Source organism: Leucopleurus acutus, assembly GCF_964270905.1.
Source record: "Leucopleurus acutus genome assembly, chromosome: 2".
Taxonomy (NCBI): Eukaryota; Metazoa; Chordata; class Mammalia; order Artiodactyla; family Delphinidae; genus Leucopleurus; species Leucopleurus acutus.
In genome coordinates this window covers 93,651,902-93,675,555 of record NC_139143.1, presented here as the reverse complement: position 1 = coordinate 93,675,555, position 23,654 = coordinate 93,651,902, and the positions used below count along the sequence as shown (strand labels likewise).

Genomic DNA, 23,654 nt, shown 5'->3' with positions numbered 1-23,654 from the left:
GATAAACCTTTAGCAATACTCTTCAAGAAAAAGAGGGTGAGGAATCAAATCAATAAAATTAGAAATGAAAAAGGAGAAGGTACAAAGGACACCACAGAAATACAAAGCATCATAAGAGGCTACTACAGGCAACTATATGCTAATAAAATGGACAACCTGGTAGAAATGGACAAATTTTTAGAAAGGTATAATCTTCCAAAACTGAACCAGGAAGAAATAGAAAATATGAACAGACCAATCACAAGTAATGAAATTGAAACTGGGATTAAAAATCTTCCAACAAACAAAAGTCCAGGGTCAGATGGCTTCACGAGTGAATTCTATCAAACATTTAGAGAAGAGCTAACACCCATCCTTCTCAAACTCTTCCAAAAAATTGCAGAGGAAGGAACACTCCCCACCTCATTATACAAGGCCACCATCACCCTGATACTAAAACCAGACAGAGATACTACAAAAAAAGAAAATTACAGACCAATATCACTGATGAATATAGATACAAAAAATCCTCAACAAAATACTGGCAAACAGAATGCAACAACACATTAAAAGGATCATACACCTTGATCAAGTGGGATCTCAGGGATGCAAGGATTCTTCAATATGCAAATCAGTCAACGTGATACACCAGATTAACAAATTGAAGAATAAAAACCATATGATCATCTCAGTAGATGTGGAAAAAGCTTTTGACAAAATTCAACACCCATTTATGGTAAAAACTCTCCAGAAAGTGGGCATCAAGGGAACGTACCTCAACATACTAAAGGCCATATGTGACAAACCCACAGCAAACATCATTCTCAATGGTTAAAACTGAAAGCATTTCATCTAAGATCAAGAACAAGACAATGTTGTCCACTCTCACCACTGTTATTCAACATAGTTTTGGAAGTCCTAGCCACGGCAATCAGGGAAGAAAAAGAAAGAAAAGGAATACAAATTGGAAAAGAAGTAAAACTGTCACTGTTTGCAGATGACATGATACTATACATAGAGAATCCTAAAGATGCCACCAGAAAACTACTAGAGCTAATCAATGAATTTGGTAAAGTTGCAGGATACAAAATTATGTGCAGAAATCTCTTGCATTCCTATACACTAACAACAAAATATCAGAAAGACAAATTAAGGGAACAATCCCATACAGCATTGCAACAAAAAGAATAAGATACCTAGGAATAAACCTACCTAAGGAGGTAAAAGACCTGTACTCAGAAAACTATAAGACACGTATGAAAGAAATTAAAGATGATACAAACAGATGGAGTGATATACCATGTTCTTGGATTGGAAGAATCAATATTGTGAAAATGACTATACTACACAAAGCAACCTACAGATTCATTTCAATCCCTGTCAAATTACCAATGGCATTTCTTACAGAACTAGAACAAAAAATCTTAAAATTTGTATGGAAACACAAAAGACCCTGAATACCCAAAGCAATCTTGAGGAAAAAAAAACAAAAACAGAGCTGGAGGAAGCAGAGTCCCTGACTTCAGACTATACTACAAAGCTACAGTAATCAAGACAATATGGTACTGGCACAAAAAAACAGAAATATAGATGAATGGAATAGGATAGAAAGCCCAGAGATAAACGCATGCACCTATGGTCAACTAATGTATGACAAAGGAGGCAAGGATATACAATGGAGAAAAGCCAGTCTCTTCGATAAGTGGTACTGGGAAAACTGGCCAGCTACATGTAAAAGAATGAAATTAGAACACTCCCTAACACCATACATAAAAGTACACTCAAAATGGATTAAAGACCTAAATGTAAGGCCAAACACTATAAAACTCTTAGAGGAAAACTTAGGTAGAACACTCTGTGACATAAATCCCAGCAAGATCTTTTTTGAGCCACCTCCTAGTGTAATGGAAATAAAAGCAAAAATAGAGAAATGGGATCTAATGAAACTTAAAAGCTTTTGCACAGCAAAGGAAACCATAAGCAAGATGAAAAGACAACCCTCAGAATAGGAGAAAATATTTGCAAATGAAGCAACTGACAGAGGATTAATCTCCAAAATGTACAAGGAGCTCATGCTGCTCAATATCAAAAAAACAAACAACCCAATCAAAAAAATGGGCAGAAGACCTAAACAGACATTTCTCCAAAGAAGATATACAAATTGCCAACAAACACATGAAAGGGTGCTCAACATCACTAATTATTAGAGAAATGCAAATCAAAACTACAATGAGGTATCACCTCACACCAGTTAGAATGGGCATCATCAGAAAATCTACAAACAATAAATGCTGGTGAGGGAGTGGAGAAAAGGGAACTCTCTTGCACTGTTGGTGGGAATGTAAATTGATACAGCCACTATGGAGAACAGTATGGAAATTCTTTAAAAAACTAAAAATAGAACTACCATATGATGCAGCAATCCCACTCCTGGGTATATACCCAGAGAAAACCATAATTCAGAAAGACACATGCATCCCAGTGTTCATTGCAGCACTGTTTACAGAAGTCATAGAAGCAACCTAAATGCCAGGTCATAGAAGCAACCTAAATGCCCATCGACAGATGAATGGATAAAGAAGATGTGGTACATATATACAATGGAATATTACTCAGCTATAAAAAGGAATGAAATTGGGTCATTTGTAGAGATGTGGCTGGACCTAGAGACTGTCATACAGAGTGAAGTAAGTCAGAAAGGGAAAAACAAATATCGTATATTAACACATATATGTGGAACCTAGAAAAATGGTACAGATGAACCAGTTTGCAAGGCAGAAATAGAGACACAGATGTTGAGAACAAATGTATGGATACCAAGGGGGGAAAGAGGGCAGTAGGGGGTGGGATGAATTGGGAGATTGGGATTGTCATATATACACTAGTATGTATAAAATAGATAACTAATAAGAACCTGCTGTATAGCACAGGGAGCTCCACTGTACAGTAGAAACTAACACAACATTGTAAAACAACTATACCCCAATTAAAAAAAAAATCTAAAAAAAAAGAAAGTGTTGGAGAGAACTACTCTCTATAAAGCCATCCATAGCTCTGTGTTCTTCTTATTCTGTCTCCTTAGAAAATTACGATTGTTATATTTGTAAGGAAGTGGAATAAAAAATATTCTTTGGGGGGCATAATGTTTAAGATATTTAAAGCCTGTTCTTTTTATTCTGTCCTCTTCAGAGTAGTCTGTTTAATGATGATGTAAAGCATTGGTACTCTTGTAGCTGTCTTAAACCACTGATCCAAATTCAAAACACTTACCTCCAGAATATGAAATATGGCAAAGAATAATGCTAAAATGTAAAATTTGAAGAACAAGTAAGAGAGGAATTTTCTTACTGTAATAAATTCTGACATTTAGTACTTCTGGGTCAGTGCCCTAATTGCCAACCTTTGCCTGCTATTTTTAAGCATATATTATGTATCTTTTTAAGTAAATCTGATGTGGATACAGTAGAGCTTTTCAGATAGATGTTGATTGGGGTCTCTGAATAAAAGTTTCTCTTCTATAGAACTTTATAGTGGCAAAATGAAAGTATGAAAAGGAGAAAACCATTTTTTCAGTAAAAGTGGCAAAGAAAATTGTGAAGTCATTGCAGCATACTCCGAAAGGCCACTGATGTTTATCATTTTGTTGTGATATTTGACTGATAAGAGTAATGTTTGGGACATGACATTTGTTGAAATGGGATCTGTAAAGTGGTAGTAGCATGGCTTGATGTGGAGTTTTGATTAAAAAGGAGAGAATGAAACCTAGAAAATAAATTTTACTGTCTCCTCTCAAATGTTTGTCTAAAATTAGTCAAGAACTTCATTACATTAAGAAACAGTTAAATTTCACAGCCTAGCTAAAGCTGTTTTTCATTTATATATGACCTCCAAAAGTGACTTGACATTTTTCAAATGCGTTCTCTGTGATAGTGTGCCCAACCTTTTACATGATTATCTCACTATCTCATTTAATCTTTAAAACAACCCTATGGAGTAGGTAATATCTTCATTTATAGGTAAGGAAGTGAGGGACCAGAGTTAAGAAAATTGCTCAAGGTCACTTACCCAGCTATAAGTAAACGACAGAGGCAGGACTTAAAATCAGGTTTTGTCTGATTCCTCCCATTTTTCTGTACTTTACAAGATGAGTGTGAAACAGAAATTTGATCCTTCTAATGCCGTTTCTCATAACCCTTTAATGGTTCCTCATTGCCTGCCCTGAAGATTTCCCTCTCCTGTCATATCCTTCCATACCTCCAGAATTGACCACTTTCTCTTCTGTGCCCCAAATCTATCTTACTGGCTTCTGTAATGACACCAGTAGCACACCTCCAGCATTGCTCCTGGAGTGCAAAGACCACATTTTTCTGTCGCTAGTGATGGTTTACTCATGTTGACTGAATAAGTGAATGAATGAAGTTTTAGATTTATGGCTGTTGTTTTTATTCACTGTGTTTTGCTGTCTTACAATATGGCTTTATAAACTCAATAGTAGTAATTTATTTTTTATGTAAGCAGTGGCTTTCCAGTGAACATTATGATTGGTCTCATGCTTAATTTTAGTTTTGTAGTTGGGAAAAGCAGAGTAGTTAATATCATACCAGAAAGAAACTTTGCTGTGTTTTTCCTTACATGTCTAAATATAGTACAAAAAAATTCAATTATTTAATTAATCTCTTCAGCTTGGCTGTTGATTAGATATTTAAGCATTTCACCCATAATCAGGATAGCAAATCTCCTAATACCCATCCCATTCCTATTTTATAAGTTGCCTCCATTCATACAGTGATTTAAAGTTTTGACAAAGTACCTGATCTTTCTGTAGCTAGCAGAATTATTTCAAGGTGAAATTGCTGTGAAACTTGTTACGTCAAATACATTTTCCTGTGATAAATAAAAATCAGTATTGTGTATTGTCTCTAAAGGGATCTTAATTTAACCTTTTTTTTTTTTTTTTCGCGGTACGCGGGCCTCTCACTGTTGTGGCCTCTCCCGTTGCGGAGCACAGGCTCCGGACGCGCAGGCTCAGCGGCCATGGCTCACGGGCCCAGCCGCTCCGCGGTATGTGGGATCTTCCCGGACTGGGGCACCAACCCGTGTCCCCTGCATCAGCAGGCGGACTCTCAACCACTGCGCCACCAGGGAAGCCCAATTTAATCATTTTAATTTTAAAAGTAATTATATTTATTTAGAATGTTATCTAATGTATTTATATAAAATATGCCTATTCTAAGGGAATGAATGTCTAAGAATTCTTGTCAGTGCTTGTATGTAAATGGAACTATATAATGGAGGAAGCAGCTAAACAATTTTTGAATATATACTCTCTCCAAATTTTATTTCTTCAGAGGAATGAATAATAGTTTGTTTCCTCCATTATTATGAACTACACATCATTATAGGGGAAAAAAAGGGGGAGCATTGATGCTTTCTGACATAACCCTAATCCTTGTTTATGTAAACAGAAAGAAAAGCCTCAGGAATTTTTCTTTTTTTTTTTTGCGGTACGTGGGCTTCTCACTGTTGTGGCCTCTCCCGTTGCGGAGCACAGGCTCCAGACGCGCAGGCTCAGCGGCCGTGGCTCACGGGCCCAGCCGCTCCGCGGCATGTGGGATCTTCCCGGACTGGGGCACGAACCCGTGTCCCCTTCATCGGCAGGCGGACTCTCAACCACTGTGCCACCAGGGAAGCCCAGGAATTTTTCTTTTAAAATGTAATCTTTGAGCTCCGGAAACCTGTTGTAAAGGTGTGTCTTTTGGGCATTCTATGAACTTTTTGAGGGTAGGGTGAGGTGAAAATGAGATTTCTTAAGAATAATTCCATTACTTTGGAGGCTTGAGACCTGGTTCATAGCTTAAAGTATGATTGAATTTCTCATAATTAATTATCTTTTGCTTCCTTATCCCATGAGGGAAGCCTATATTAACCATTGGATAGAAGTAATTATTGTAAAATACAGTCCAAAGTAAAAATCTTGATGGCTTAAATTTCTTTTTGTTATTACTTTTTATGGAAATGTTTAAATGTTTGATAGTGTTCATTACCCCAAAATAACGAGGCTACTATCTGATGTTGCATGCCTGTGTCAGGGTCTCCACGACCACTTGCAGGTTTGGTGATATGCTAGGACTCATAAGACCTAACATAGTGTCCTACTCATAGCTATGATTTCCTACTGCAAAAGGAAAAAAAGCACATGGTACAAAGCCTGAGGAAACCAGGCTCAAGCTCCCTGTGGAGTCACATAGGATGCCCTTAATTCCTCCACTATTGAGTTATGACAACACGTGTGAACAATTGTGTACCAGGGAAGTTCATTAGAGATTCAGTGCCCGGTTTTTATGGGGGCTGGTCACATAGGCATCCTCTGCCTAGCACGTACCAGAATTCCAAACTCCCAGAGGGAAAGCGGATATTCAGCATGAACCACATTGTATTCACAAACAGTGAGACATTCTTATCGGGGAATAGTGGTTACTGTCTCAAAATCCAAGTTCCCAGACGTGAGCCTAGGTCCAGTCTTGAAGTAAGCCTTTCTAAGGATAGCAGTCTCAGGTCTGCTGTGTTAACTCTTTTCTGCACACATGCAATATAACTTGAGTGGTTATGTGTAAAGTTTATCTATCATAATTATTATTGCTTTGGAAGATAATAATAAATTCATGCCTGTTTTATGATAGCTAATACCTATCGTTTGAAATAAACATAGTTTAGACTTTAATGCTTCAAGCATTTCAACTTTTAGATCTGATATTGTATTTTTAATAGAAATAAAAATTACATGTTACAAAATGATCACAATATGAATGAATATATTGAGACTTTATTATTCTCAATTCCTCATGTGTAAGTTCCATACACATGTTTAAGTTTAGCAGACATTTGAGTGCCTGTCGTGTACCTATTTTAGGTATTAGAGATATAGGAAAGAACCATCAGGCATGGTTCCTGCCCTGAAGAAGCCCATATTCTAGCAAAGGTGATAGAAAGGTAAACAAATAAACATACGGAGTTATTTTGTTTATCAGATTGTATTTCATAAGAGATTTTAAAATATATTTCCTTATGCTATTTATGTATCTGTGTATTCTTGTGGACACTACTGTGCAGACTTAAGGCTTTTTTTTTTTTTTAACTTTTCTAGTGTCCTCTTCTGAGTTCTGGATTTTTGTGTTAGAGAAGGAGGGGCTATGTTTAATTATATAGTTTTGAGCTGTGATAAAACACTGTACTGGAACCTATTTATGCTCTGCCTGGTTACCAACATTTTAGTAACTAATAATTTTAGTTTAAGAAAAATTTTGCATTTAGTGCTAATCTTAATGTCTAGTACTAGTAGTAATCACATTTTGATTTTATACAAAATTTTATATGAAAACAAGTCAAATGTCATTGTTTTCTATTTCAACCATGTCATCTGCCTTTTATTCCACCTCTACTCCTGCATTACCAAGTTTTAATCAATTTTGCTTTCTTTCATGTCATTTCCCTTTTTGATTTCACCACCTTAACGTAATAGGCTTAGAATTAATGTCTTCCAGTCTGTGTTCCTCTAAGATGGTTGTTCCATTCTGTCTTCTAACTGGATGTCAGATTCTTCTGTCATGTCTGTAGCTCCACAAAAGGACATAAGATGGGAAACCAGGAAGCTTGGACTCTGGACTTTACTAACTCTTTTTTTCCTTTACGTTAAATTCCTGCAGTGCCATATGTTCATTTTTTTGGTTTATTTTATGTTTCTTTATAGTTACTTGCGTGCTTATCTTCACCTTCTGTCCTCTTAGAGGCTGTTTTTGTTTGCTTTTAACCACATAGATACAACTAGTTGTGACTTTGGGTAAATTACTTAACCTCTCAATGCCTCAGGCTACTCATCTATAAAATAGGGGTAATAATATTAAGTACTACAGTGAGACTCACAGGTATCTTGTGCAGATTGAGTTAATAAATGTAAATATTTTAGAATGGTGTCCTTCCCATATTAATTACTCAATAAATGTTAGCTATTTATTCCCAACTTTTTTTTTATTAAGTTCAAACCTAAAAAGTGGGAAAAGAAGAGTCAATGATTATTTTTATCTTTCGCTTAGACTAATTTTTAACCTATGCCAAATTTGCTTTCTCTCTCTTTTGTGTGTGTGTATGTGTGATTTTTTTAGGTAAATTCCTTAAAAGCAAGTGGCACGCATCATGCTACTCATGATACTTCAGCATATATCTCCTAAAAATAAGGACATTTTCTTGCATAATCACAATAGCATTTTTATACTCAAGAAATGTAAGATGAAAAAAGTACTTAATATACAGGCTATGTTCAGATTTCCCCAGTTGCTCCAAAAATGTCCTTTTTAGTGTTTTTCTTTTCCTTGTCTTTCTCTCATTCTTTTTGAAAATCTAGGGTCCAAACAAGAATCACATTTGCTTTACTAGTCCTGACTCTTCAGACTGTTAATTTGAAGCAGTCTTCCTGCCCTTTTTCTCTCTTTTCTTTTTCTTCTCTTCTTTTTTCTTTTCATGGCACTGACATTTTTGAAGAGTCAAGGGCAATTGCTTTGTAAAATGTTCTTTTGAAAACTGCATGTAGAGATTAAAAGATAGCAGATTTTGTTAAGCTATATGCTCTCTATAGTTTTCACTTAACTATTATAGTTCAAAGTTTTGAGAAGATAAATGAATAATGGAGATCATTTGAGTAATGTGGAAGATTATTAAAAATAAAATATTTTGAGTAGAATATTCCAGAAGATAAGATTTATTAGATTTATAAAGGAAAAGAAATAGGATTAGACCAAGAAGGTTGTTTTATTTGATGAAGGCTTTAAGTTGTTCTATTGCATTTTGTTTATTCTTCAGTATTTATTGAGCTTTTGTTTTCATTACATTGTCCCTGTTCTCCTAAATGCTCGCAGTTTAGGGAGTGAGACAGACAAGTAATAGACTGTTATAGTGAAGTTTGATAAAGCATAAGGGTGTGTATATTTGATACAATTATTACAGGGCCCTAAGGAATTAAATACTATCTAACTAATAACTAAGGCAATTAAGAGTTGGGTGATCAGGAGATCTCCAAAGAAATGACATCCATGCACAGACATGAATGTAGATGTAAAGGTTATATAAGAAATAGCCAAACCAGGGGTTGGAGGAAGAGTGTTCATTTAGAAAAACTGGCATGTGAGGAATATAAGAATTACAGTGGTGATGGAGAGGGAACCTCAGAGGAATTGAGGCTGGAAATGAGGCTGAAGAGGAAAGCTGGACACTCTATAAACCTCATTAAGGGATTTGAATGCTATTCTGAGTTCAGTTGGAAACCATTAAGATTATGTATGAAAGCAGAGGTGTGATGTAATCAGCTTTGTACAGTACATTGGAGAACAGGGCTGGTAGCAGGAGTCCAGTTAAGAAGCCATTGGCGTCACCAGGCAAAAGATGATGGTGACCTGGATTAGGACAGTGGTCATTAAAATGGAGAGAATTGAATGAGTTTGAGAAATATTTGGAAGATGAAATCAATAATATTTGGTGAATGAGGGGAAGGCATAGTGTATTAGTTAAAGAAACCAGACTCTAGAGCCAAAACACCTGGGTTCAAATCCTAATTCTGCCACTTAGTAGCTTTGTGAACTTTGTCAAATTACTAAACTTCTCTGTGTCTGATTTCCTCATTTGTAAAATGAGAAGAAACACAATACTTATCTCATAGGATTGTGTGAGGATTCAATGAATTAATTTATGTACAGAGCATAGAATGGTGCCAGGTACATAGTTAGTAATACGTGTTAACTACTATAGTAATTATTGTTGCAATTTTTAGTAATAGTATTATTAATTTGATATGTCATTGAAGGGTAAGAAGAACCAGGATTGATGCCTAGGTTTCTAATTTGGCTGCTGAGGCAAATTATGGTATATATTTTTAAAAGGGAGGAGGGATGATGAGGAATTCCCATTTGGGCTTGCTGTTCTTGAGGAACGTTGGGGACACCTGGGTGAAAACACTTAGTAGGCACAAGAGTTTGCAAGTAGGGGAAAAGATATGAGTTGGGATATCCTTTGGGGAATTATGAGAATATAAGTGATCATTTAGAGAAGTTGTGGGAGTTGATGAGAGCACCCCAGTGAAGAGCATGTTAAATAGAGAGGAAAGGGCATAAAGACTGTGTTATCTTTAAGGATGTATTATCTAGGCCATAAGCCAAGGTGTAAAACTTGGTACCCAGTGGAGGGTTTAAAAGGCTTTCAGCATTCAGTACAACTTCATTTACATTAACTTGGGCTTCAGAGGACTTTGAGCTGAGGTGAAGTGGCAGTCAGGTGGAAGAAAATTCCTCCTCTGTTGAGAAAATCTAGAACTGTAGAGAAGTCGATTTGCCTAAGGTAAGGAAGATGTTTCTGACTGCTGTTTCGCTTCTGACTGAGGGAAATAAAAGATACGAGATTGACTCCTAATTGGCACAATGACAGAAAACATAGAATTTGTTTTTATGTCTTTTTGTGAATTATGTGCCCCACTGAAGTACATATTGCTAGGATTAGTTAATTCTGTGTTTACTAAAGAATTCTCTATTTTTTCAACTTTTTGTTATGAAAATTTTCAAACCTACAAAAAAACTTGAAAGGAATAGGATAATGAATACCCATGTAATGTTACCATCACCTATAATTCAATACTCACCTTTGAGTGAATGTAGATGTTTAGCCAAACCATTTCAAAGTAAATTGCAAACTTTATGATACTTCATTCCTGATATTTAGCATATATTTCCTGTTATACCTTGTAATATTATACCTTTCAATACCATTATCACACGTAAGAAAATTAACAATAATTTCTTAATATCACTTACTATTCAGGCCATATTAGCTGATTATCTCAATGTTTTATAGACTTTTTTTTTTTTCCTTCCTAAAAAGAATCCAGTCAAGGTTCACGTGTTACCTTTGGGTGTTACACCTCTTTAGTCTCTTTTATTCTAGAACTTTTTCTTCTTTTTGGAGGGGAACATTTACTTTTTTAAGAAACCAGAATGTTCTAAATTCTATATTTGTCTGATTGTTTCCTCATAGCATCATTTATCTTGTTCCTTTATTCTTTGTAATTCCTGTAAACTGGAAAGTAGGTCTAAAGGCTTGGTGTAATCAGACACAAATTTTTGGCAAGAATATGTCATAGGTGGTGCTGTATACTTCATACTGTATTGTATCGGAGGATGTCACACTGTTAGCAATACTAAGTTTGATATTTTCTATGTAATAATATAATTTTCCCATTTAAATTAGCAAGTAATCTGTGAGGTAATTATTTCATTGATAATTCTGTCATTCCTTCTATACCTATTAGCTGGCATTCTTAGGTAAAGAACTTTTCCTCTTCTGCTGGAGATAAACAGTTCTTTCCCCAAAAGGCAGGATAAATGCTTAATTCTTTACTTTTAATGAGAAGTTTTGAGGACAGGAAGTTTGGTGTTATAGTCCCCTCCACTGGTTACAGATGAAATCCCTTTTTTCTCTCTCTTTTTAGAGCAGTATTATGGACTCACAGATTTTTGTTTATTCAATTTGTTACAGTTATAACTGTTATTCTTTTTAATGCTTAAATTCTCTCAAATGGCTGGTGAGAGACTCTCAAAGTTGGCTCTAGTGCCCTTTTGACAGCCCTTCATTATTTTTTCCCTTACTTTCTAGAAAAACATAATGACCTAGGCTCACTTATATTTTCCCTGTCCCAGATCTGGAATGAGTCATTTCTCCAAGAAGCCTTGGTTCCTTTTAATGGAGAAGGGGATTTAGAAAGCAAGATACAAGCATTAGAGATGTTCATTACTGTTGGAATGTCATTGCCTCTAATGGATATAATTAGGATGTGTATATATATGCATGTTTATTCTAACTATGTTTATATATGCATATATATTTTTAAGTTATGGCTTCATGTTGATATCTATACAAAGTTAGCACTACAATTTTAAAGTTGTAGCTTTTGCCTTCTATTGCACATCTTGGTTTCTAATAACATTTACATAATTACCTATTTGTTTTATCCTATAGTGCAAGTAAAATAGGTTCAAAATTATAAAAACTAATACTAATATCACAACCATTATGTGAAGTTTAAGATTTCTTTGCAGTTTTTATTATCCTTAGAATATATCCCAGTAAGGATGCTAGTCAGAGTACTATGTTCACAAGTGACTTGAAATATTTTTTTGTCTTCATGTGGTTATATTACCAATTTGATAGGTGATTAAGTTCATTTATTTCCATTTGTTTTCAATGTTAAGATTTAGATTTTTTAATTTAGTTTTATTCTCTTGAATGTATAAAACACTTGTATGGTTCAAAAGTCAAACTGTATAAAAATGTATACTTTTGATTTTCTATGTCTACCCCTTACCTCAGTCCTTTCACCACGTCCATCATAGGTAACTATTTTTATTAATTTCTGGTTTTGCCTCCCACTGTTTATGTTTGTTATTATATAAGTGTCCCCATTTTTTCTTCCACACTGTTTGTATCATTTTGTACCCCACAGGGACATAGCTAGTGTATTTGAGCCTAGAGCAGGTAATTTTTTTAATACATCCCTCTTTTATATGATAAAATTATTTTCAGAAATGACCATGAAATAAAATATAATGATAGAAACAAAATATATACATTAAATATTTCCTTTTATTGAACATTTGAATAGACAATCATGCTGGTAAAAATAAATTTTAAAATAAAGAGTACATTACAGAAAATGTTTGCTAAAATATCTCCCCCAGAAAATTCATCTTGAATTTTTATTATATTTGGTTAAAAATAAAAAAAACTCTTGAAGTTTTTCTTTTTGTACAAAGTCAAGAGAAAATGATGGAATGATAGTGAACAGTAACACTATTTGATCTGCTAGTTAATAACCAGGCATTCAAATAAACATTGCCCTTTTGGTTTCTTCTAGTAATGTAAGAGCAGCATCTTTTGTTGTCTCTCCTAGGTTTCTTCAAAATTTGATTCTTTTTTCTATGTAAGTGCCCATTTCCTTATGTTTTATTGTTGTATAATGAATGACCTTAACCACAGTTTCCGTGCATTGTTCTTTAAATAACTGTTTTTAAAGCTCTATGTTTTACTAGTCATTGTTCAAGGCTAATTCTGGCTGTCTGCAAGTATTTTTGTGTCTGATTAACTCATCTAAAACTTCCCACCAGAAAAAAAGGTAACCTAGAAAAGAGAAAAAGCATACAGCTGTCATTGTTTATTTTGAATCTATTGCTTAAATGCAGGAGTATGTAGTGTAACACAGGGGCTAGAGGCAAAGTGTGCTCAAATGGAGTTTGAACCATTTCAAAACATTACAGACTTAACTTCTGAAATGAATGTGTAGAACTGAGTCCATGTATATCAGGGGCCAAACTGGGAGTTCTCCAAATTAACTTCCATGTATAGTTCAGTGTTTAAGAAATAAGTAATAAAAGTGTCGAATTTGAAGCTTACATATATGTTATTAAAACTCAACAACAACCGCAACAATTATTTGGAATTTGGAACAATGAGAGATTTTTCTCAGAGAGCATTTTATTGCTGACATTTAGAAAAATTGCCATCACGTGATGATAAGGAGCAGATCAAGCTTTAGTTTTAGTTCATAAATTCTCTGTGGACAGTGTACTTCCTTATTGTGGGCACCTGGCATGGTCTGTTTACATCACCCCCCCTCTTGGTATACTACTGCACCCACCAACAATTTATACAAATGCCTGTTTCTTCACAACCTCACCAACGGTGTTGAATGTTTCATTAGTCTGATGGGTGAGAAGAGGTATCTATGTTGTTTTAATTAGCATTTATCATATTATGAGTGAAGTTGAATATCGTTTTCTGTGTTTACAGGTCATTGCATTTCTTTTTCTGTGAACTGTCTAGTCATTAATTTTTGCCATTTTTTTCTAGTGGTTTTTCCTCCTCCCTTTTCAATTTGTAAAAGAAGAAGTTACATTTTAACAAAAGTTGTCTTGGAAAAAGAAAAAGGAGAAAGCAGGGCACTATCACTGACTAACTATACTTTTGGGAAGCCTTAATATATAACATTATATTAACAGAAATCCCTGTTTCCCCCTTTGAGGTGGCTGTTGCATATTGCAGCCATATTGAGGAACTAAAACAACCTCCTATGGTTAATCTGATAAATCTATGACTGGTGAAGCAATGTTTTTCAAATTGAACTCAACAGTTTATCTATTTTTGTACATTTGAAGTCCTCATAAAATTTCTTTGAAGGTGGAATTCTGTTCTTACAACAATTTTTAAACCTCTGCTATAAAGTAAGAGTTGTTATTTTAAATTTTATAATATAGCATTGTTCAATGACAGATATATAATTATAACCCAAACAATTAGTAATCATTAATTTAACAAATAAAATCAGTTAAATTGGTTCTTCACTGAATTGACTAGGTAATTTAATTAAAATTATTATCACATAAATATACCCTTACTGCTTAAAGATCATTCATACTTTGTAAGAAAAATTATGTACAGTATGTCATTTTTGTAGAGTCAACTATGAATCATTTTGTATCTCAGTTTTTCATTAAATTTTTATATTATAAATGCACACAGCTGCCCAGAAATAGAACTGAACATTAAACTTTATTTCCATGTCTGCAGATTCCTTTTCAGTCAGTATTAATATGTATATCTTTGTCTTTATATTTATAAACAAAATATACCTATGATTTTGTGTTTGGGAGTTTTCTAGTTTTGTTTTGAATTGTAAAAATAGTAACAACATTTACAAAAAAACTTAAGACAAGACAGAGTAACCCATGATCTTATCACTAGCAAGTGTTTAATTTTTTGCCAATTTTTCTTACTTTTTAAGATCTTGTCTAAAATCCTCACATCTGACTCTTTAAAAGCCCTTGATAACTAAGAATACTTTTTAATGGTCTTTTTGTCATCTACTAGTCCCTCTTTTAAGTAGGATAGTCTTCTTAAGAGCAGCAAAAGTGCTCTGTGGTTTTAATTTTACTTTTTTAAAATTTTTGAATTTTTTGGTATTAATTTTAGATTTAAAATTTAACAAAGTATTATATGAAGTTTACTGAGGTTAAGGTACAATATGAATCATATTTTTTCTTGAGAGTTTAATCCTAACTGTGTATTATAAAACTGCCTCATAAAGAGTGGCATAGACATATATACACTACCAAATGTAAAATAGATAGCTAGTGGGAAGCAGCTGCATAGCACAGGGAGATCAGCTCAGTGCTTTGTGACCGCCTAGAGGGTCACATGGGGATGATATGGGGATATATGTATACGTATAGCTGATTCACTTTGTTATACAGCAGAAACTAACACACCATTGTAAAGCAATTATACTCCAATAAAGATGTTAAAAAAAAGTGCCTCATAATATCAGTAACAAGGTGATATAATCATATAATATATGAAGGTGTATGTTTTTAAGGAGCTACAAAGAATTGATGTTAGTCTTGAACTTACCACAAACTTTTTCCAACCTAACTGTGATTAATTTATATTTCTCTGTGAGGCAGTAATTTCTGACTTTTCACCGTGAAAAATAAGGTAGTTTGGATTGTGCCTGCTTTCTGTATCTGTTGGTCTTGTTACCTTGCCTGTGTCTCTTAATTCTTTCTCATGTGTCACTTGTTTATTTTTTCACAGTAATAATATTATATAGTATTTGCCTACAGCAGCTCTAAATTACAAGGCTTTCTTTAGCTTGTCATAGAGCTCTGGATTACTCCTTCCATTGTTTGCGGAAGAAAAGATAGAGGAAACAAAAACTCTTTTTAAACCACCACTACCACCACAACTCTGAAAAGGCTTTTCCGTCAAGCAGATGGAGCACAGACACCACCTCATGTCTTTCACCGTGGAGTTACCATCTTAATCTCTCTCGATCTTGACTCTTTAAATAATATCTAGTCTTTCTTTTGGGAAACTTAGAGATTGCACCTCCACCCCAAAACCTACAGAATTTAAATTTGTGTTTTTATGATGCTGTTGTTTTTCTTTTCCTTCTTTTTTTGAGACATGGTAAACCTTTCAATTTCCAATTTCATTCCTTTAAAAACTTTCAGTTTTCTTCAACTGCACTCCTTGTTTATTAACTGTTTAGTTCATTCTCTTTTTTCCTTCAAGGACCCCTATCATTTGAAGTTTGGATTACAGCACTCTGCAAATCTGTGATCATTCATTTCCTATCTTGGTTAATTTCTTATTATCAGTGTATGTTTCTTGAGTTGCCTCCTATTTCACCAATCCAATTTTCTGCTGCATTGATTCTTCTATTACTGCTTCTACTGCCAGTATTAATGGGTTTGCGGCTAAATTTATTCTGTGCTGGTCTTGGTATCCTCCAGCTGTTTTCCTTGTCTTCGTAGTCCACAGTGTTGCCAGAAGGATCCATCGAAAAAGAAGTCTGGCTATGTCATTCCCCTGGTAAAAATTTTAGTCACTTCTTCACTAGAGTCATGTTCTGACCCTTCAGTGACATAAGTAAAACCTTCTGTTACCTGAGCTTTCTGCATCTCTCTCTAGCCTTATAATCCACCACCACCCTGCCACTGTGCATTCTCTTCCCCTTGCCTGGAACGCCCACCGTGGTCCTGATCCCATGCGCCCCATCCATACTCCCAGCCTAGATTAACTGGTTTTCCCCACTAAACACAATTATTTATTTTCTCTTAGCTACATTCTCTCATGCACCTTCTACGTGCTTTCTCACTGGTTTTAGCAGTTATTTGCTTATACTTGTCTGTGACACCCTAACACCAGGGCAGGTACTATATTATGGTTTCTATAGCTTCAACACTAGTGCAGTGCCTGATGTTTTGTACTATTATCCTTCTGTCTTTTGGTTTTATTTTCTTTAAGGGAGAGGCTGGCCTCTATCATATAATCTTTCTATTCTTTTTTCTTTTTCACGGGAAATATTTTTAGTGGAGTCAGGCTATTTAATTGCTTTTCTCCAGTCTGTGTTTTCATGTACATAATTTACTAATCCTTAAGATGTGGTCTTACAGTAACTTGTCCTAAATCACATTATCCCTGGGTCAGAGTTCAGGAACCAGTTCTGTGAGTGACCTGTTAAACACTCAGTCACTATTCATTTCATTAATCAAATTACAGGCTTAGGTCAACCAGGACTGACTTCTCTAGCCTAATTGTTCGGTCTCAAGCCTGGGGTGGTGCTCCAGTTTTGACAATATGTTCCTAGTTATGCAGCCCTGAAGTCGGAAAGCCAGTTGTACAGTCAGGGTGGTCTTCCTCTCCTGTTTCTTTTGTTTTTGTTTTTTTGTTTGTTTACCTCTAAGATTATGTTGTGCTCTAATTCTTAAACACTTGAGAAAAAGGAAAAAAATAAGCTTTATAGAGTTCTAAAAAATGGTATGCTTTTGTTGTTGTTGTCTTTAGCCTCTCAAACAATATAGAAAATTACAAAGCTGAGGGTAAAATACTTCAACATCTTGCTACTCAGAGATAAGCATATTTTAGAATATATTTTTGCATAAATATATGTAAGAAAAGTGTACCAATTTCATAAATGACATCTTGCACTAAATGCTCCCTTCTACAACTCCCTCTATTTTACTCAACAACATGTTTAAACTCCATCATAGCTCAGTAATTGAAGATATATTTCATCATTTATAACTTACTTACCAGTTACCTATAGTTGGACATTTAAATTCCTTATAAATAATGCTGTGATAAACATTCATCTTTTATGTTTTTTTACATTTTTGTGTGAATATAACTTCAGTAGAGCTCTTCTGCCAGAAGACATGCAAGTATGTGTTGATAGATATTGCCATAATGCCTTTCAGAAAAGTTGTTCCAGCTTACATCACCCCACATCTCTACCAAGGCCAGATATTTGTTGTGAGCTAAAGACTCCCAATTTACAGCTCTAAATTCAGATCTCTTGATATTTTCACATGGTATCTGTTTCACTAGCATCTCAAATAACATACCCCAAACCTTACCCTGATTTTCTGCCTCAAATCCCAAACTTGTTTCTTCCCCTTTCTTTTTAAAAATTTTTTAAATTCATTTATTTTTTTGGCTGTTCTTCATTGCTGCGTGCGGGCTTTCTCTAACTGAGGCGAGCAGGGGCTGCTCTTTGCTGCGGTGCGCGGGCTTCTCATTGCGAGGGCTTCTCTTGTTGTGGAGTACCGGCTCTAGGCATGTGGGCTTCAGTAGTTGCAGCACGTGCGCTTGGTAGTTGTGGCTCGCGGGCTCTAGAGCACAGGCTCAGTAGTTGTGGCGCATGGGCTTAGTTGCTCCACGGCATGTGGGATCTTCCTGGACCAGGGCTTGAACCTGTGTCCCCTGCATTGGCAGGTGGATCCTTAACCTGCCAACCGTGCCACCAGGGAAGTCCATTTCTTCCCCTTTCTATGTCTTTTATTCAAATGGAACTTAAAGTTCCTGGTTATTCAAGTTAGAAGCCTGGAGTGATCTTTTCTGTTGTCTCTTTTCCCCTGAATCTTCCTGTCAAATATATTACTAAGGCTAATGAATTCTATTCACAATTTCATGAATATCCAAATAGGAGGAGGCCCTGTAGTTAAGCTTAAGCTATCCCACAGTTTTTTAAAAGACACTTTAAAAAAATACATATCCTTTTGATTAGGCAGTATGAATGTAAACTTTTAGGGATAAAATCAGATTTCTACCTCTAAAATTTAATTTAATTACACATATATTTAAAATGAAATTTAGAAATACTACTTTTCCCACTATTTCTTGTAAAAAGTTTGTGCAAACTCTTCAACTTACACCTTTGGTATTGTGTCAACACTGGAATGAGTTACCTAACACAGTTTCCTAGTTCACCTCCTCCTCTCTTCCATCTAAATTGTTTGAGATATTGTAGTTTTTAAATCTGTGTATAGTGCTGTCCTAGCCACAAGTAAAATTAGAGCAAAAATTTTTCCCTTCACTTTTGTTGTTGACATATATTTATGATCTCATAACCTAAGTATGGACTGAATTGCTTTTTTCCAGAAGTGATCATTGAGGGAATTCCCTGGTGGTCCAGTGGTTAGGACTCTGCACTTTCACTGCCGAGGGCCTGGGTTCAGTCCCTAGTTGGGGAACTAAGACCCCACAAGTTGTGTGGCAGGGCCAAAAAATAAAAAAATAAAGGCACCTCTTCCCTTAAACAAACAAACAAACAACCTATCATTGAAAGATTGCTTGACAGTGACATCTGCCACATGCAGTTGTGTAGTACCCCAAGGAATAATTACTAAATCTTCTCATTTTATTTGATCCCCGCCCGCCCCCACCGTCACATCTCCCCAGCAATTGTGTCAGATTGTCTCTTACACAGTTGTTGGTTCAGGGTAACATGCTTTCTTCAGACAGTACTTTGTATTTTTTCAAAATAAAATAACTTATAAATCATTCTGTAATCTGAGACTTTGTAAGGTTCAAATATAAGACAACTTCCTCTTGTAAGGACAGTGTTTGGTATTGAAAAACTTTACTTATATATGGGCATATACAGTGAATTTCAAATCCATCCGCTCCTCCATTCCCATTACTGATCTAAATCATCTCTCACCTGGACAGTGGCCCTCACTTTTTTTTTTTTAAATATACTCATTACATATATTTGTCACCAACGCATCACAAGGAAGTCACAAAAAGTAGGCTTAGTTTAGTTCACAATATAGATCCTGTGAAAACACATTTCTCATTTGCTCTGCAGTTTACAATACCTATAAAAATTTAAAGCAGTTAAACAACATTTGAGATTACACTGGTATAAAATTGTAATTCACACTTCAGAAACTTGTGAAATAAAAGGCCATGATGGAGAAAGAGTAAGAAATTTGTAGAATTACCAAACTGTCACAGTACCATTTTCCTTTATAAAAGCATCTCAATAAAACAAAATAAAAACTATGGAAAACAGAAAAGTCAAATCAGAGATTTTGGTTTAGTACTTTCCCTGAGTCTCTTGTTTTTAAAAAAATCAAAGTAAGGCTGGTTCAAAACTGACCCATAAGGTCTTGCCTCCTCCATATGCTGCCATGAGGAATACATTTAAGGCAAGAGGCTATACACACAAATGGTCCCAGGGCTTTATTCAGATGCCAGTTTGCTTGTGGTACCACGACAGGGTTATCTGACCCACTGCTGCCCTCTGCACATGGGCTTAAAGAGCTGTCAGCGTTTTCTCTTGGCCTGCCATGATACAACACATGAGACTAAATACCAAATGAAGACAAAAGATTATGGTTATTAATAAATATTACAATTATAGGTGGATTTGGACACTAGGTACACCAATTCATGGTAATAACACAGAAACAAACACTTTTATGTTTTAAAAATCTTACATAAACAAGGGTTGAGGGTAAGTCATTTTAAAGTTTTAAATCTCAGATGTTAAAAAACAAACAAAAACCTTAAAAAAAATCTAATTCATTAGATCCCAATAAAACAAAGTAGAAAAAGTGATACGTTGATGCTCGGAATTAGAGGAGCATGCTAAGTGAAAAAAGTTGTTGTCTCCTTGTTCCGTAAAATTGGCCCCTGCAATGTTTCTACTTGATCATCTCATTGCATACACAGTATATTTGCAAGTGATCAAGCACTTCATTAAAAAAGCATATAATCAAATTAAGGATAAAAGGTTTGTTAGAATCTAAAAAGTTATTTTTTACTTCAAATGTACCAGGTTACTTGCTGGGCTTCTACTATAAGGGCACTACGTAGTATGGATCATACTTTCTAGTCAAATGTAGGAAAATATTTTGCACAGCCATGTTTTTACAGTCATTCTCAGAGCATCTCAAAGATAGGTTGCAAATTACTGCTGTATGTCTCCCTCTTGAAATCTCAATTGCAGACCAGTGGCCAACATTTCAAAAGCTAATAATCATGCACTGTCTTAAAACTGAGGGGTGGAATGATGGCTCTAACCACCAAAATAACTGCTGCAAGTTATTTAATTTAGTAATATAAGCACCTCATTGCGCAGGTGGGGAAAGTGAGGCACAAAAAGGTGTTTCTTCTGTCTTGTTTTTTTTAAAGAGAACTCTTGATGCTAGGTAACTTTGGGATATAATGGATTCAAGGTTTGCATGGAATGTTATACTTAACTCACATGTCCTGTTTGCATCACAACACCTTAGTCTAACCTCTTGCAAACTCTTTAAAGCGTGGACCTGGCAAATGCCACTGATCACCTGCCTTCTCTGACCAGGTGAAAAAGGCTAGCCAATGCTTGAGCAAAAAAAAAAAAGAATACCACATATTGTTGTATTATATGTAATTAGCAAGGTTCAATTATGAAAATATTCCATAACTGAATTTCCATAACTCTCAAACATTCCACAAAATTCTCTAAGAACCTGTGGGAGAGTAGAGTACCTGGCAGTCCTCTCTTAAACAGAAATTTACCGATTCGTTGCATTACTGTTGATGATCTGAAGTTAAATGTATATGATTTCTAAAAATAAAAGTACTAAACTATTAAATAAAACTGAAAGGATCATCCAAGTTCCTAGATAATACCAAAATATTTATCTAGGATTACTAAAGAAATCATAGCACTTTGGTACCCTTTTCAGAAAAAAATCTCAAAACTTATAACACAAGCATGTGGCATTTCACACTGTACTGAGTAACAGTAAATGGAGGTGTAACCACTATAGCTTCTCCACTAACTTTGTGTTTTGAAACATCGTGTCTGCCCCTAGCACCTACCATTCCAGTTCCACAGGGTATTTTCCAGTCAGACAAGCTGTACAATGATCGTTCTTTTCAAAACATTCCAGACCATTCCCATTTTCTTGAACCATAACATCTTCCTTTGTACAATGACCGTTCTTTTCAAAACATTCCAGACCATTTCCATTTTCTTGAACCATAATATCTTGCCTTTTCACTTTCTGTTTTTTAAATGTTATCCCTTCTTGTACAGATGAAACCAGTCCTTCTACTGACAGATACACAGCACTGTTTGCTCCTAGATGATCTGAGATATGCTCAAATTCTGGTTTATTGGCAATAAGCTCTTCTTTTGTTGGTATGTTTATTGCCATGAAGCATGGATATCTAATTGGTGGTGAAGCTACGCGAATGTGTACCTCTTTTGCACCAGATTCTTTGAGCAATTTGATTATGGGTGAAATGGTATTGCCTCTCACAATTGAATCATCTACAAGAACTTTTGCCTTTAAAGTTGTCTGACAATACTCCAAATTTTTTCACAACACCAAGTTGTCTTAACCTGATGTTTGGCTGAATGAATGTTCTTCCTACATACCGGTTTTTACATAGCACCTCCACATATGGAAGCCCACACTTTGCTGCGTAACCAAGGGCAGCAGGCGTAGCAGATTCCGGGACAGTGCTAAGTAAATCCGCATCCACAGGGGCTTCAATTGCCAGCTGCAGACCACAACGGTATCTTACTGTGTAAACCATTTGGTCTTCAAATATACTATCTGGTCTTGCAAAATAAACGTATTCAAAGATACAGAAAGCCATTGGGTTTCCTTCAGACCTTGGTATAATATCAAGAGTTTGGAAATTATGTCTGGATATTTCCACAATTTCTCCAGGCAAGATTTCACGGTAATATCTTGCACCAATAGATAAAAAGCTACAAGATTCTGAAGACACCACCCATCCTTCTGTTTCTGAAGATTTTTTTTTCTTTGTCATTTATATCAGATACAGGAATAAGACGACCAATGCACAGAGGACGGTTTCCATAATGATCTCGTACCGCATAAATCACATCTCTGTGCATTATAGTCAGAGAGTATGCCGTGGGTGCTTCCTTCATTAAGTTTTTAATCCTTGCCACCCAGTCTGGGGTGTCGTCTTGTTCCTGAGGAGGGGTATACGCCAGTAACTGGGTGATCATTTCGCTATCAGAACTTGTTGACAGACCAATACCGTGACGCAGAAGCTTTTTCCTTAAGCGAGCAGCATTTACCAATTCGCCGTTATGCGCCACAGTTATTTTCCCATGAAGTGTTTCAGCAACAAAGGGCGGGCAATTTTCTAATTCACAGTGTCCTGTAGTGGCGTACCTCGTGTGTCCAATTCCAAGATTTGAAGTATGTAATTTCTTCAAATTGTCTTCAGTAAAGCTGTGATTTACAAGACCCATTCCCTTGTGTGTTTTGAATGTTGGTATTGAATTCGCATCACTGGTCACAATACCAGCACTCTCCTGACCCCGGTGCTGCAGCCCCACGAGTCCCAGAGTGATCACGTGCGGTACATCTAGCTGCGTGGGCCACTCTCCTGAGACGATGCATCCGAACATGCCACATTCCTCTCGGATCCCCAACTCCTCCAGCTCCATGTCGTCGCCGAAAGCACGTGGAGGGACCCGCCGCTGCGGCAGGGCTCTAAGCACCAACCAGTCGTTCGTTCGGCCTGTAAGCCTCAGAAGCTCGGGCCAGCTGCAGCCGCTTCCTAACCAGCGGCTCGACCCGGCCCTCACATTTTAACTACATGCCCATAGCTATTCTTGGCTCCCTCCTCTGTTTATTCTACACACAGAGACGTTAACTTTTTAATATGCCAGTCTAATTTTGTTACCTTGCTTAAACTCATTAATGCTCTTTCTTGACTACTTTTCCTATTTACCTGGGTACCACTTACTGTTACCATTAGCG

The 23,654-nt window shown here is 35.8% G+C and overlaps 2 protein-coding genes across 3 annotated transcripts in view; one reads left to right on the top strand and one right to left on the bottom strand.

Annotated features, from left to right (window-relative positions):
* Positions 1–23,654, top strand: part of MAGI3 (membrane associated guanylate kinase, WW and PDZ domain containing 3) — a 270,859-nt gene that overhangs the window by 130,375 nt on the left and 116,830 nt on the right. The gene's annotated exons all lie outside the window — the stretch shown is intronic.
* LOC309958152 (amidophosphoribosyltransferase-like) lies at positions 21,720–23,338 on the bottom strand (the record flags this gene model as incomplete). Its single annotated transcript, XM_082833804.1, is given in 3 exon segments — positions 21,720–22,188; positions 22,190–22,674; positions 22,676–23,338. Coding segments are annotated over 3 exon segments (1,617 nt in total).